At 38.9% G+C, this 16,824-nt stretch overlaps 1 protein-coding gene across 8 annotated transcripts in view; it reads left to right on the top strand.

The window, feature by feature from the left end:
* Positions 1-16,824, top strand: part of TBL1X (transducin beta like 1 X-linked) — a 256,261-nt gene that overhangs the window by 187,837 nt on the left and 51,600 nt on the right. For all 8 annotated transcript variants that reach the window (XM_034757315.1, XM_034757332.1, XM_034757327.1 and 5 more), the window contains one exon: positions 8,007-8,114. In XM_034757315.1, the coding sequence (XP_034613206.1) occupies positions 8,057-8,114 (58 nt within the window). In that variant the 5' untranslated portion in view covers positions 8,007-8,056. The remainder of the gene's footprint in view (positions 1-8,006; positions 8,115-16,824) is intronic.

Here is a 16,824-nt window from a genome sequence, read left to right as displayed (position 1 = left end):
GTATCAGAGGGGTAGCCGTGTTAGTCTGAATCTGTAAAAAGCAACAGAGGGTCCTGTGGCACCTTTGAGACTAACAGAAGTACTGGGAGCATAAGCTTTCGTGGGTAAGAACCTCACTTCTTCAGATGCAAGTGAAGAAGTGCATCTGAAGAAGTGAGGTTCTTACCCACGAAAGCTTATGCTCCCAGTACTTCTGTTAGTCTCAAAGGTGCCACAGGACCCTCTGTTGCTTTTTACAGATTCAGACTAACACGGCTACCCCTCTGATACTTGTCCAAAGCTAAGTTCCCTCTAAGCCGCGCAGTAGGTTATCAAGGGCCGTGCAGGCGGGGAGAGGCGCCTCTTCTCCGGCCCAGCCCAGCCAGAGCTGCCGGGACTGGGCGGGGGGAGGGGATCACATGCAGTGGAGAGGAATTAAAACCCCAAGCCAAGCAGTGGCGCTCCCAGCCCATTGTGCTGCAGCCAACTCGTCTGGTGGGTTTAATGAGCCACTGCAAGTTAGCAGGAGGTGCCCGAGCCACCGTCCTGTGACCCTACTGTGCTCCCTGGGATGGAGTGCCAAGCTGCCCCTGGCCCCCTGCAGTCACTGCCCCTTATCCCTCTGGGCCCGCCTCCAAGCTCGCCCAGCCTTGCGAGCCAGTCAGTGGACTGATTCCCTGTGTGGCCCATGGAGCGCGTGTATCCAGGCACAGAGCTTGGCCAGGGGCACAATTCCAGTGGCTGATGTGAATCTAGCCCTTTGTGTGCATATAAGGAGTGAAATCCTGGCTTCGCTGAAGTCAAATGGGAGTTTTTCCAGTCAGTGGTGCCAGGATTTCACCCAATATCTCTGTTCTCAACTCAAATCCATTAGTATAGTCAATTCTTAATGCCTCTGATCCGTACTCCTTATTTTCAGATACTAATTTCAGCTGTGAGCCCTAGAGCTACCATCAGCCTTCTTTTATCTTGGTTTCCTACAGCTCTTCATATAATGTATGCATGTAAACATTAAATTATTTTTGTTTATTTAAAAAAAAAACTAATTGAAATTGCCTCTTTTCAAAGTAGGTCATGAAAGAAATACAACACAATTGCACTAATTAAGAAGGGTGTTTTTTTTTTCTTAGCAAAGTGCCAAGAAGGAAAGATCAATACAGCAAAAACCCTTTTCACTTTAGAGCAGAGGGAGCTGGAAAAGATCCACTTGAGCTCTCAGAACTGCAATGCTGGAGGCTGATATCATTAAGAAAACCAGCTGAGGACTGAAAAATAAACCAAGCAAACTAATAGGTTTTAAGTGTAAAAATGGGGTGGAGGGAACGGTATACATCAGTAACATCCTAAATATAGAGATGGGCTTTAATCTTGGTGGTGCACAACTTTGCCTCTTTTGATATAAGACTAAAGCTGGCTGGGCATTTTTCAATTAAACATTTTTCTATTGAAAAATGCTGATTTGCTGAAATGGAAACTTTTTTGCAGGAAAGGGTCAATTTTGATGAATTTCCTGTTTCCAAAAATTTGGAGGGAAAATAAAGGGTCAAAACATCCCATTTTGACATTTTCAAAATGAAAAGTTCACTTTTTTCAGTTTGAAACAACATTTTATTTTGAATTTTACATTAATTTATATTTTAAAATATTTTAAAAGTTACAAGTTTATTGGAAATGAAACACCTTGAAATGATCAAACCAAAACAGTTCAATTGACTCAAATCAATGTTTTTTTATTACTTTCAGTTCACAATTTTTTTTTTTTTTTTTGAGATTTTTGACTTTTCACCCTGATTTGAGACAGGAAAATGTTTCAAAAATCTCACACAAATTTCTGAGAATGGAAAATCCTTTCCCGCCTGGTTCTAATAGGGACCTTGTACAGTTGCAGAGACTTTTAAAGGTATGCAGTGAATGTGTCTTGCACATCAGAGATTGGTCTGCTCCAAAGCATGTCATTATCAATATTTCAGAGTGCTATGACTCTACTCCTGCATTCAGATATGTATGGATGGATCCTTAGTCCCACAGGGAGTCCCCTTGTAGTTGCTGGGACTTTGCATGAGTGTAGTGGTCTGCCCACACAAATTTGATTGTAGGATCTGACCCATTAATTCCTACCACCAGGAATGAGCTCTTCAAGGCAAAGTAGAGGTTTATTTTCATTAAATATTTAATTCCCACTCCCATTCCCTCCACTTCCTTTTCCTTCAAGATTCAGATTCAGTGACTAATTGGACAAGATACACTTCAACATGTCAGTATCAGAGCTGGACCATTCCTTGTTTACATCAGGGATTTTCAGGAATAATTGTATAGATTATAGACATGGTTGTTGCTTCCAGTTATGAAAATGTGTGATTGTGGGTAGCAGTGAGAATTTTATGAACGTAAGTTCAATCTTGCTAGCTGGATTTTTATTCATTTATTTTTGTTCACCCTCATTTAAAAAACAAAACAAAAAACAGAAGACTCAGGTAAATATAATTTCTGGGGTTTTTAAAAAGCTAGTCCTAATGTTGGGCTACTTGGGATCCCTGAAAGCCCCATGCCTTTTGTCTTGGAGGTCTAGGCCCCTGCTGAGCTGCTATAAATGTCACTCAGAGGACCCTGACTGAGCCAGTACATAAGGGTATGCCACAGCAGCACTTATTTGAAGCTCTTCTCTTGTTCTCCAGAAACTCAACTTTTGATTTTAAAACAAAAACCAAGAAGTTGCTAGGTGATATGGTTGTGAAGAAAGCCTCAAAAATAGGAACTGAGTGTAACCAATAGAGAGCCTGGAACAATAGCTCTGATAGGTTTGACCTCCTTCGTTCATATCACTGAGGCGTTAACTTACATGGCCAATGACCATGATTTAAGTATCAGTGTAGTTTTCTGTTTAATTCCTCACAGAGGAAAAAAAAGAAGGGAGAGTCAGAGAACTCCAAAATTTACTGTGAATGACATCTCATTTTGGTGCCACAAGTGGGTGGCACGTAGGAGATGCCACCAATTATTCCTTTTTCCCAGTCAAGAAGAAACCAAGTCCAAGAAGTTCAGCAGAGGCCATGGGCATATTTCAGGCTCGTAAAGGGAGGGAGCTCAGTGGAGTTCAGAGAGCATCCATGGTCTATATTATAAACAATTTACTATGAAGGGTACCTCATTTTGGCAACTCACCTGAGTGTAGCTTGGAAAGAGTACATCACCATTCTTTTTTCTTCTCCCAATTTGACCCCTGGTCCTCAGCAGACTTGGTCTATTATCAGAAGCTACTTAAAAAGAAAAGGTGGCTTAAATTATATCTGCCTGAATCAGCAGCAGCTTACAAGGCAAGAGGGAGATGAAAAAGCGAGACTACCTGCCCTCCAAAGCTTCTGGCATCCTGGGAGTGGAACAGGATAAGGCTTCCAATTCAAGAGAAGAAATCTGGAATGAAAGACAGACAAGGAGCAAAAACGCAGCGTACGGGACAAAAACAATTGCTGTCCTCTCGGTGAGGAAGATACTGATTCTTAATCAATGACTATTGTGTTTAGACACTCTGGTTACAGAGCCTAGAAACAGATACTAGGGCTGGTTGAAAATTTTCTGCTGAAACTATTTTTCAACAGAAAATGCAGGAGGTTGACTAATTTTTTCATGGAAAGTGGCTGCTTTCCATAGGAAATGTTGTTTTTCATCGAAAAAGCCAAACACCAGAAAACCAAAATATTTTTATTAGAATATGATGCCTCAGAGTTTTATTTTATTTTTATTTTTTTCAGATCCTGTTCTCTTCTATTGGATGGGCTTTCTGGCCAGACTGTTTCCCATGATGCACTTCCTCCCCTCCTCCAAGAGAGGAGATGAGGAGCATCATAGGTGTTGCTGGCAGTGGTGCATCATGGGAGGTGTAGCTTGACCAGGGAACCTAGCCTATAGAGGAGAATGGGAGCAGGATGCACCTGAACTTCAACTCCATAAGGCACTTAAGGCAGTGTTTCCAAGTATTTTGATGTTTGGCTGAAATTCTTTTGCATTCAGATTTGTGTGGAAAATCTGAAATCTTCCTTGGAAGATTTAGAAAATGAAAAAATATGTTGTCACTGAAAGTTTTCATGCAGAAAAATGCCATTTCCCAACCAACTCTATAGGTGACTAGATGAATAGTATAACCTCACTTAATGAGAGACAGAGGGGTATAGAGTGAGAAGGAAGAGCCCGTGTTCAGCTTGCATTCAAAGCACCCTGGAGCTGCCATACTCCATCAATGAGTCATGCAAGTGCCAGCCCAGCTTGTCTACTGCCCTTTGGCTCTCTGATTAGCCACCAGCAGGGAGGGGAAAGGAAATAGAAGGGGGCCGTATTAGTGAGTCTTCCTCACCTGCTGGCTCATCTCTCTTCTGCTTGAGGCAATGTAGGTGAATATCACCGTGGATATTTTGAAGGGGAGGGAGGATTAGCTTCTCCTACATTCATTCCCCTTAACAGGCTGCTGACTCTGCTTCTAGAGGCAAATCCCAAATCCTCTCTTCAGGCAGCCTCTGCTGCCCCCTGGAGCTTCCTGGTCATATCCCTGAGCAAGAGTGCAGCCCTCCAGCATCCCACAAAAGAGTAAAATACAAATTAAGGATTAAAAAAACAGAGCGGAAAAGAAAAGAAAAGGCCCAAACCTGGTATTTTATTTACCCCAACTCTCACTTTAAAAGAAAAAAAGTGATAACCACCCTTTCAAGTTTTATAATTTAAATAACTGAAGGTAGTTAAATGCCTGTGGATAATGAAAGGTAAGTCCCTGATTTTATAAACACACTCCTCATTCTTAAACGCTTGGGGTCAACAGTACTGTGGGTTAATTTTAAGTATATGACTAGTCCCGTTGACTTTATTGGTGCTACTCACATGCTTAACTTTAAGCCCACCCATGCGTATGTGCAGGATCGGGACTCATTTTTTTCTATGTATAGTTGAAGCTAATCAGACCCTCCATAACATGTAACTGGTTATGAGAAAAGGTGTTTCAGGTAAAAAAGAGCTTGGATGTGTTTTGACCGTCTGCCTGTTGTTGTGTGTTGTGAACTTAATTATGTTACAGCGAACTCAAATGTTTCCACTTTAGTTTAAATGTGAAACAGCCCCATAAGCACTTTAATGTTGTCTCTGAGCACTACTTAAAAAAAGGAGAGAGAAGGAGTATTAATCTAGACAATATTGATCACCACTAATGAGGGGAGAACATTTGGTTACTACACACACACCCCACTCCACCCCAGCTTTCAATTGGAGGTTTTCTCAGAATTTTAGAGATGGATTGAGTTTTATTGTGCGGGAGGGATTTTTGTTTTGTTTTGTTTCTTTGTTCCCGAATCAGACTTAGAGCTACACAAGAGACAATTATGTTCCTCTCCTCCCGACTGTCTTTTTCATAGTCTGATATCAGGTTTGGGGTATTTTTGGGTGGGGATGGGGGAAGTCAGAAGGCAGGGTTAATGAAATTTAGTATAGTCTTTCATGGCTCAGCTGAATTTCTAATGAATAGATTACTCTGGGGCAGAGCCAAGATCTCTGGATCATTTCAGATGGATGGAGCCCCGTGGTTGTGTATCTTATTGCTGCATTGGCATCTGCAGGAGGGGGGAACTTAAATGCATGAGCAGGGATCATCTGGTTATTTATGGGATGGTAACAATGTGTATAAAGATATGATCTGACACATATGTCAAAGTAATTCCTGTTCACTGACTTCAGGGAAAATGCATTATAAATCCAGCTCCTTAGTGTGTTTGGAATTCTAATACAAAAGGGAGAAAGGTAGCTGCTATGGAGGCTTTCTCTGTAGTTGCCAAACTATTTATTTTGCCGTCAGACTGATTTCCTCTGGCTTTTAATTCATTTAACAAAGGTGTAGTCTGGGGGGAAAAAAAAGAACCTCTGTATGAGGAAAGATTATGATATTAATAACTCAACCTAATAAGATGTATCCCAGGAGCAGCACTTGTAATTTCTTGAGATATTATTAATAATGCTCACAGCAGCACAATGTACGTCATCACTGAAACTGAATTTTTGTAAGAGGTTTTAACTTTACCATCTTTCCTACCACCAAGGAAATGAAAGTGCTATTTTTAAGATACTAAAAAAAGGGTTGGTGGGTTTTTTTTAAACCAGCGCTGTCAGTTTCTTACACTCTTGTTATCACTGCTGTAGGAATGAACAGTTGTGATAGGAATATATGTTTAAATGTAATCAAATAGATGGAGATAAAAATGGCTTTAACAGGCATCACTAATGTCTTTGGGGGCTTTGATTGTTTTGAGTGTATTATACAAAAGGGATGCTTGGTGAATTATTCAGAATTATTCAAATACTATTTACTCTAGTAGACAGCAGTAAAGTTGTATTTAAAGGTTTCCTTTTTTAAGTAGGCTCTTTATAGGGATTTATAAAAAAACGATCTCTTAATATGCATTTTTGCCATTAAATGCAAAATTCTGTAGTTCACAAAGGTAGATTTATCTGTCTGCTATGATATCCATCACCTTAGTATCCACCCTCCTCGCATATAGTAATGAATTTATTCTCTCAACATTGCTGTGGATAGGGAAGTTTTACTCCTACTTCATAGATGAAGAACTTGAGGTACAGGGAGACCAAGTAACTTTCCCAGGGACACATAGGGAGACTGTAGCATAACGGAAATTGAACCTAGATGTCCCGAATCCCAGATCCGTGCTTTAATCACAAAATCATAGGAGGAAGAGAACGTGCTATGTATTTTCTCTTTTGCACGAGGTGCAAACGCCTGTAATATAGAACCCAATATCCAAGGTATTGGTTGTGGTGGAAATACAGCATCTGAGCCATTACTGAAATAGAACAGGGAAGGGGAATAAAAGGCATAATGAAGTTCAGAAGAATTCTATTTACATAAATATGCAAAGACATCTGTTACAGTCATGAACGACCTGCTGGTTTAGATCGTCAGTGGGGGAAACTTGTAGTTGATCAGCACTGCCTACAGTAGCAGGTGCTACTCTAGGCAACAGGAATTACTGAAGAGGTTTTCAGTGAACAAAGACCATCCTGCCTGCCAAGAAGAGACATTTGAGAAATTAAAACAAACAGCCAGACTCCTACAAAATTCTTCATTTATAATGTGTAAGCATGCTCTTATTTCCAAACCTTTACATAGTGGTTATGTGTTCGGCGTGGATGTCAGAGCTGTATGGCTCACTTAAAGTACTTAAAGCTGTTATGGTGAATTTTCTGAACCAACTAAACCAGAACAAAAAAAATTGTCATCGAGATTTAGAGAGAGAACCTCAAATACAAAATAACGTCTTAATATATAGCATTTGGCTTCTTTTTTTTATCACAAAGTATACCCAAACTAGTCATGCAAAACTGTCTTTCTTTTTAAAGGTTATGGTTATTTTAGTAAATCATCCAAGCTTGACTTTTGTGCTTTATGAACCACCGAATACTTGAGACATTACAGCTTTTTATTATGCAGAGAGGTGTAAAAATTGTTCTGCACAAAGTGTTCTGCATTATTCCCTATAAATATACATTTGCTATTTGTTCTGGTTTTTTTTTGTTTGTTTGTTTTGGTTTTTTTTGGAGTTGCTTGTAATTTTACTGCTATTTTATTTAAGTTCTCTGAGTAACATTGTGCTATTTTTTGAGGTTACTGTCTGTTTCTCACGTGGATAAACCACTAGGCAGAAAACCAGATTATAAAGTTTGGGCTGGAAAAGATTAGGTGTGGTATGGTGTACTATGCATTGACTGTAATTGCCAGTAGTGCTGATCAGAGTGTACTCATACACTGAAGGGGGTATCCAAGAGAACTGTAGTAAAGCTAAAGTTCTTTCAACATTTACAGCGCTCTCTTTGCATCTCTCGCATACAGGTTGAATCACAACTGTAATAAATGTAAATATTTTAGCCTTTAAAATATTAACTGTGTCCCTTTAAATAATGTTCCTTAGTTCTGGTAGCAAATAATATAGTAAATCAAAATAGAACAAAAACTCTTTTGTTTTCTTCCCCCCTTTGAACAGAGCGTGGATCACACTTCTTGTAAACCTCATCATATTGAGGTGGGGCTAAGATGAGCATAACCAGTGACGAAGTGAATTTCTTGGTGTATCGCTATCTCCAGGAGTCAGGTAAATTACTTGTCTTTCATCAGAACACGGGTCACAGATGGAGAGAGAGAGAGAGAGAGAAGAAAACCAATTTATTATATTGTGTTGTGTCAACAAAATTGCATTGAGCATTAGAGAATGGAAAACCCAGGCTAAATACTCCCTGCACAAAACCACATGTCTTTGAAACCATTTCCCATGATAATAGGGCAGACATACAAAGGTGCAAAAGTAAATATTGTAGTTAGGCAAAACAAGAAAATAAGTAGCATGATGTTAACAAATGTCTAGTAGAATTATGTCATACTAGCCAAAGTTATTTTTGGCAGCATATGCACAAAGCGCAATTACTTAATCCCTTGGGGTTTTTTAGCCACTTAAGAATATTTCAGTCAGATACTTGTCAAATGGAGTGAGATTTTCTGCAAATAAGCTTTTCATTGGGCTGCAGATAAGTACATTTCTAAATGGTTATTTGTGTGTGTAAATATCTGATTTTTGTGTATAATCAATGTCACTGTGAATCTAATGGTGCGAGTGGAATTCTCTTTGTCTTCCCTTCCCTCTGCTCTTCTGACTGCTCTCTTTCCAAACATAGGAGAGTCTTTTAGAGTAAAACTGTAATCTGTGCTTTTAAAAAATACTTTCAAATTGATGTTTAATTTTAGAGAATCCATTTTCTTTTTCCCAGCCTGCGTCCACTTCCTAGCTAACAGCAGCTGATAGGAATGCTGCTTTGCTGATGTGTAGGGCAAGTGCATTGTCCAGGAACTGACACCCACTGTCCCAACAGGCCTAGAATTGGTCTCTGCACCTGGTTAGAGATAACTAGAGCTAGTTGAAAATTTTTGAATTTCAAAATTTAAAAAAACCCATAAATTTTAGCAAAACGTCCCTTTTTTTTTAACCAGCTCTAGGAAAAAACTTTCTGGCTGCATTAGAATAGGCAGATGGGATCAAAATCTCAGTAGCTATTTGGAGTGGAAACTCAAATCTGGATCACTGTTCGGAGAGATCAGGGTGCTCCTGCTAGTTATCCCAGCGTGTAGTCCATTGAAGCTTATTGGAAGTTCTATGCATAATAGGCCCTCTGAGAGGCTAGCACCGGCTTTCTTTCCCCCATCTGCACAGCACTCACTGCCTGTTTCCCCTCCAATCATCTGGCTCATTAGAACAGGACATGGCTGCTGTCTGTGATCTGGTGATGGAAAGCAAGGGCTGAGAAAATAAAATTTGATCTAAAACTTAATTTTGAAAAGCAAGCTGATTAGGGTTTCACTCTAAAAGGCTTTTGAACATCTAAAAAGGATTCATGGAGGATACAGCCATACCTTAGAATCCTTGAAATTACTTTCTGTTGTATATTTGCATTGTTATATTGTTTTGAATGTAAATGATTCCACATCACGGTGTTGTGCAATAATTTTCCCCTACGGGACAGGAAAAACCAAAGATGGCAGTCTTCGCATTCCTGCCCGCCATCAACACTCACACTGATGCTGTGGAATGATTCAAAAGGAAACTTTATGGACCTCCCGATGAATGGCAAGATCGAAATGATGGTGGAATAAGGCTCTTCTGGATGTTTTTCCTCTACTGTTTTCCAGTATTTTTTAGCATTTGCAGGGGGAAAACATTATGTTTCTACTTCACATGCAACTTTTATTTGACACAGAAAGCTATATTTCCCTAACTTTATTATGCATTAGAGTAAATACAGAATAACTCCACCGACATCACTGGATTTACCCCATATATAAATTATATAGTTGAGAACAGAAGTTGGCACTAATAATTTAAAGGAAAAACTAACTCAAACCAAACACATTTGGTCCTGGATACTATGCATAGTTCTTGTAGTAGTGTCTGATCCAGTTGTGTACAGGTACAATGTTGCATGGTAAAAGAGAACTATAAGTAATCCTGTACCAGCAGATCTGTTTTTTTAAGAAACATGTACTATACAATTGGTATTGACTTTCTGAGCAGGGCCGGCTCCAGGTTTTTTGCCGCCCCAAGCAAAAAAGCCGGAATGCCGCCCCCAAAGGCTGGAATGCTGCCCCTTGAAAAGTGCCACCCCAAGCATATGCTTGGGGCGCTGGTGCCTAGAGCCGGCCCTGTTTCTGAGCCATGCTTATGCTCTTTTCCCTTATGGAGTTTTAAACTTGTATTTTTTGTAATACAAATAAAGAAATCTCAGCTTGTAAGATGCTGTGCCATCTTCTAGCATAAACAATATAGAAAGACAAGATAGTAAATTAAAAATGTCTAAACAAGAGTTTCTAATGATTGTAAATTTGATATCCTGTGGGGTTTTGTAATCTAGTTTGAGTTGTCATTTACAGTTGATGGACTCTGCAAAACCAGGGATTTTTCTAGATTTCCATCTATGATATTTTATATTGGAATGTGAGCATCCACCCAGCTCACAAAACATCAAGAATATAAATCAAATAGCAACATTAGAGTAATTTAAAAAGAAAATGTGCTCAATTTTCCTTTTCCCTCCTTTTAATGTTCTTTTGTGAGAATTCTAAGCTTTTGCCCTTAAAATGTGTGTGAGTAGGGAGAGATGACAAAAGGAAACATGCACAAGACAAGTAGGCAAAGCCATACAAAGCAGGAATATTCCTAGATCATTACAAATATTTCACAGCTGTGAGGCAGCAGGTTGCTTGAGGTTAATTCAAACATTGTCATGGCAAAGGTACCTGTGGGTACTGTGCACTTCCTCATGAAAATACTCTAATGACATGATTATGGAGGAAGTTCAAGCCTTTTAAAGTTGAAAAATTCATCAATAAACCTCAAAGGTTACTTTCTCTTGCTTAATACCTTACTAGACCGGAAAGCTTGTACCCAAGAGAATTAAAAGAATTGATTGAGGATCTCTCTTAACCATTATTGTTAAATTTTAACAAATTTTAGATTACTGGGAAAGTTCCAAAGGAATGGAAAAAAGTAAATCTTGTTCCAGTATTTTATAAGGGTAAATGGGATGATCCAGGTAACTATGGATCATTTAGTCTCACATTGATATACTGGTAAACTCATGGAAAGGCTGATAAGGGACACAATCAGTAAAGAATTAAAGCATGGAATCATAACTAATGCCAGTCAGCATGGTTTTATGGACAACAGGTCTTGTTAAAAAACTCGATATAATTTTTGATGTGATTATAAATTTGGTTGACAATGGTAACTATGTTGACATAATATATTTTGACTTCTGTAAGGCATTTGACTTACTCCCGCATGAGATTCTGATAAAAAATTAGCACTATAGAAAATCAATGTAGTCCATTCTAGATAGTTTAAAAACTGATTAACTAAATAAAGCTTAAAAAGTAGTTGTACATACAGAATATTCATGCAATTGGGATGTTTCTGGTTAGGTTCCACAGGGATCTGTTCTTGGACCAGTGTTGTTCAAGATCTTTATCAGTGATCTGGAAGAAAAGATAAAATTTGCAGATGACCTGAAAATTGGTGAAGTGGTAAATACGGATGTGGTCAAGTCAGTTTTACACATCGATGGGGATCACTTGGTGAGGTGGGCTTATTTAAACAAAGGTGTTTTAGTTTTAATACAGAAAAATCCTAGGTTGTATGTCTGAAACAAAGAATGTAGGTGTTCATGCTTCAAAGATGGGGACTGTATTCTGGAATACAGTGACACTGAAAAGAATTTAGGGAGCAAGGGAGATCACTAATGGAATGTGAGTTCCCAGTATGATTCTGTAGCTAAGAAAGAGAACACAATTATTGGATGTATAAGCAGGGGAAAATCAAATCAGAGTAGGGAGGGGATATTACCGCTGTATATGGCATTAGTGGCATTACTAGAATATTATGTTGTGTTCTGATGTCCAGACTTAAACAAAAAATTTTTTTGAAAAATTACAAAGGGTTTAAAAGAGCTACAAAAATAATATGAGATCTGGAAAACATTCCTAATAACGAGAAGTTTAAGATCAAGCTCAGTCTTGATCCAAGAGAAAGGTGGTCACTGCCAACAAATATTTACATGGGGAAGAGATTTCTGATAATAGACAGCACTTTGATCTAGCACAGGGGTTCTCAAACTGGGAGTCAGGACCCCTTAGGCGGTTGGGAGGATATTACATGGGGGGTCGCGAGCTGTCAGCCTCCACCCCAAACCCCTCTTTGCCTCCAGAATTTATAATGGTGTTAAATATATAAAAACGTGTTTTTAATTTATAAGGGGGGGTCGCACTCAGAGGCTTGCTATGTGAAAGGGGTCACCAGTATAAAAGTTTGAGAACCACTGATCTAGCAGAAACAGGCATAATGAAGCTAGAGAAATTCAGACTAGAAATAAGGTACAAATTTTTAATAGCGAGGGTAATTAACCATTGCAACAATTTACCTAGGGACGTGGTATATTCTGTATCACTTGAAATCTTTAAATCAAGACTGGATATCTTTCTAATAGATATGCAAGAGCTAAAACAGAAGTTATGGTCTTGGTACAGATATTATTGGGTGAGGGTTATGGCATGTGTTATGCAGCAGGTTAGACTAGATGATCATAATGGGTCCTGTCTGACCATAAAATCTATTAATCTACTTCTCTACCTCACCCCATGGAATTCCAGGTAGGGTGATTAATCCTGAAGCTCCTTCTTTTTTCCATAACCCGCCCATTTGTAGTAACCATAGTTGCAACAATCAATCCTTTGGCCTGATGGATTAGCAAATATATGCAAAATGAATCCATTCTGTAGATTATTATTGTTTATAATTTATACTTTGTATTATCAAACTGATGAGGAGCCTGAGAACCATAATCTCATTGTGTTAAGTGCTGTACAAACACAGAACAGAAGACCGTCCTTGCCCCAAAGAGCTTATCATCTTAGTATAAAAAGAAGAGACAATAGATGGACCTAGACAGATGGGGGAATACAAGGAAACAATGAGACAATATTGGTCAGCATGATTGGCAGTAATATGAGCACACCAGTGGTCTAACCATTATCAGGATTTTGTAGACATCATGGCAAAAGAGGATTTTGAAGTAGGGTAATGAGTTAGTTATGCGGATGTTTATGGGGAGCACCTTCCAAGCATGAGGGGTAGCATGAGAGAAAACACAAAGGGATGCTTTCTTGAAAATTAACAAGTCAGTGATGTAGGCTGGCATCGTTGGCCAATCAGAGATGGGAGTCGACGTTGTGATAGTGATTGAGGGATGGTAGATAGGGTGGGGATAGGCCATGTAGGGTCTTGGCGGTGAAGACAAGTAGCTTTTGTTTGATGCTATAGAGAAGGGATAGCCATGGTCAAAGCAATGTTCTAGGAGAATGATCTCTGCAACAGCATTCTGAACAGATATGAGTGGGGCAAGGCCAGAAAAAAGGTCGTTTCAGTAATTGAGATATGAGATTATGAGAACCTGGACAATGGCTTTGGCTGTGTGAATGGATATGAAAGGCTGTATCTTAGAGATGCTATGCTATTTATTTCTTCCTTTATAAATCTGAAAAACATATAGGTCTTATCTACCTTACAGTTACAGTGTCAACCCACCAATGCACTAGATGCCTTAAATATATAACAGGCATTTGATAGTAGGTTTACCAAAAATTAAAAAATAAACTTCTGTGACTTGTAAAATTTCCCAGGAAATCAAATTTTGACATTTCAGTTCTTTTTTGAAAGGAGGGTATCTAAAAATATAGAGCATAAAGTGCTTCTCTAGGGGCTGTCCTATCAATGTTGAATCTGTGAGATGGTTGGTTCATCAGTGGCATAATAGTGTTGTTACATGTTACTTATCTTTACCAGAAAACAAATTTATTAATAGGACTCTCAAATATTTGTCTTAAGCTTTTCGTGGAATCCTTGGTTTTTTTGTAATGTTTAATAGGTACCCCCTGTTTCCCAGAATGGACAGTGTCTGCTTACGCTCTGTGTCACACAGATCCCAAAAATATTTAGCTACAGCTCTGCTCCCCTCCAGGTACCCAGTAGATTTCTAGTGCTTCCACACTCCTCCATTACTTTTTTCCCAAGTGTAGTACTGTGTGTGTATTTTTCTCCCCCAACCAGTAGAAAATACTTCTGAAAACTGCACCTGAAAATGAAAATCTCAGGCCAAAATTTTCAGAACTTCAAGCTTCTAAATCCATATTTAGGCACCTGATTTTCAAAGGGGCTGGGCATCACTAGCCCTGGTTGAGTTCACTGGGATTTGTGGGTACTCAGGACCTCAGAATATTGGGTTACTTTATGGTTAGGTGCCTAAATACTAATTTAAGGGCTTAACTTTATGTACCCACGTGTGAAAATGTTGACCTTGCTTACTAAAGTTACAGAAACTTGCTATTAGTTTCTTCCAGAATGAAGGAGTTGCAATACCACACAACCACTTAGAATCCAGAATATAGAGTTCCCACATGCTGCCATGACTGCTCAAAACAGAACAGATGATTATTTACATTCCAGAAAGGACATCAGAACAATGCAATGAGAGGCATGTGTTGTGATTAAAAGAATTCCAGTGGCAAACTGAATGGTGAGGAGAAGTAGAAATTGAAAATCCAGGTGCATTGGTATATCTGAGACTTGCATTAATTCTGTCTCATATACTTAACCTAAATACTCTAAATTGAACCCAAGCCTTCAGATATGGGTGACAAATCCATACTTGGCACAAATGCAGCAAAATAAGGCTTTTTTTTTTGCCCCTACGGCCCAGCCACTTGTCACTTACAATTTCTTAAAACTATTTCAAAATTAATAATTTTTATTTATTGATTTGTGTTCCTCTTCTGGCTTCTAATGCTCTTTTCTGATGTTCCTTCACTTCAATTTGTTCCACAATATGATTTCACTGCCCTAAAATTACCTCCCTATCTATCTCTGGCTTATACTGCTTAAAAAACAAAAACAATCATAGCAGCTGCCTGGCAGTGACTGTCATAGTTAAGGTTGCATAACAGTTTCCATTCTTACACGCGTAGCTTTCTGAAACTTTTCCCTTTCAACTTGAAGTTTTCCATGCTTTGTCTGCCCAAAGGTTGATACCAAACTCTTCAGAGTACAATCAGTATCTGCCACAGCATCCAACTTGATGGTGGGATAGAAACATTCACTGGATGATTTTGCTAAGATGATTAGCAGAGAAATTGTTAGGTGCTGATGTTTGAATATTTACCATTCAACTTCAGAATAGTTATTCGCTCCTCCTCAATGAAGGTGGACAGGGCAGCTTGTGTCTTATAGCTGTTTTAAATTTTCTGTTCGGAAACTCAAGAAAACAGCAATGTGGTGTTGTGTGTTTGGCTCATGTTAGAGAGATTTTTTTGCAATCATAAGGGCTAGGAATTTCTCTGTTATTTAAAGCTTAGGCTTGGTCTACACTACCCCCCTAATTCGAACTAAGGTACGCAACTTCAGCTACGTGAATAACGTAGCTGAAGTTCGAAGTACCTTAGTTCGAATTAGTTCGAACTTACCTTGGTCCACACGCGGCAGGCAGGCTCCCCCGTCGACTCCGCGGTACTCCTCTCGGCGAGCTGGAGTACCGCAGTCGACGGCGAGCACTTCCGGGTTCGACTTATCACGTCCAGACTAGACGCGATAAGTCGAACCCAGAAGTTCGATTTCCAGCCGTCGAACTACCGGGTAAGTGTAGCCAAGGCCTTAGACTGAGGCAAAAGTTATGCAATAAAAGGGGATTTTGCAGAATCATAGAAACCACAAGGCCCTGTTATGAGTTTAAACTTGTATATGTGGGAGAAGGGCTCCTTCCTGTAAACCTTCTAAGGTGAACTAGAGGGGCACACTTCCCCCTATGGAGTTCCTAAGGTGCACGGGAATATTTTCTTTACAGATCTCATAAAGTTAATCGAACAGGGAGTTCTAATGTTGTCAATTTAAATAGTTCAAGATTATAGTATATCTATGTGCTCCTTACAATTTCTTGAAAGCCAGCAGAACTTCAAAGCCATGGAGAGGGAAGTTCCTTTTTTTTTTTTTTTAAATGTTCTTTTAATTTTTTTTAAACTTTGACATTTTGTGCAAAAATTAAATGTTACGGGTCAACAGCTAAGATCTTGAAGGTTAGGAAATATTTAAAGGTAGATTAATACTCTGTCGCCTTTGAGTTTATGTCATATGACACAATCTTAAATTACATGATCACATACAGTTTCTCAAATAAAAGAACATACATTTTTTCTGTATGCTTAGGTACATATTTATAGCATTTAGAGTGCTGTGAACTACTGTGTATACCACGGAGTTTGTAATTTTTATGAAAAATGCATATTTACTCAAAATACTTCAGATGAAGCATAGCACAGAATAATAATAAAAAATATTAGTGTATGTAGATCAGCTACATTTGCTTCATAGTTACCTGCCTCATCCTTTGCAAATCAGGAAGACTGTGCTACAAGTTGAACAGGAAATATATAGTGTATGGGCTTTGACAAAATGATTAAAATACACACCTTGAAGAATAATGTATTATATAAGAAGCATAGGTCAGTCAAGGTACTGGACCACTGTGACAACAAAAATAGTGCACTGTTCTCATACTTACGAAGTCTGCTGATGATGATTTCCCCCCCAATTCTATTCATTAGCTTCAAAGACCTTTTAAAGAGCCTCTCTATAAATATGCTTTTAAACAATGTCACTCAAGTGCTGTGAATTTACCTGGTGCATGTACAAAGCTCATATCAGCTGCTACATTTCA

This window comes from Trachemys scripta, chromosome 1 (genome assembly GCF_013100865.1).
Source record: "Trachemys scripta elegans isolate TJP31775 chromosome 1, CAS_Tse_1.0, whole genome shotgun sequence".
In the NCBI taxonomy this organism is placed as follows: domain Eukaryota; kingdom Metazoa; phylum Chordata; order Testudines; family Emydidae; genus Trachemys; species Trachemys scripta.
Note: the sequence above shows the minus strand (reverse complement) of the source record. Positions and strands in the feature narration are given on the sequence as shown.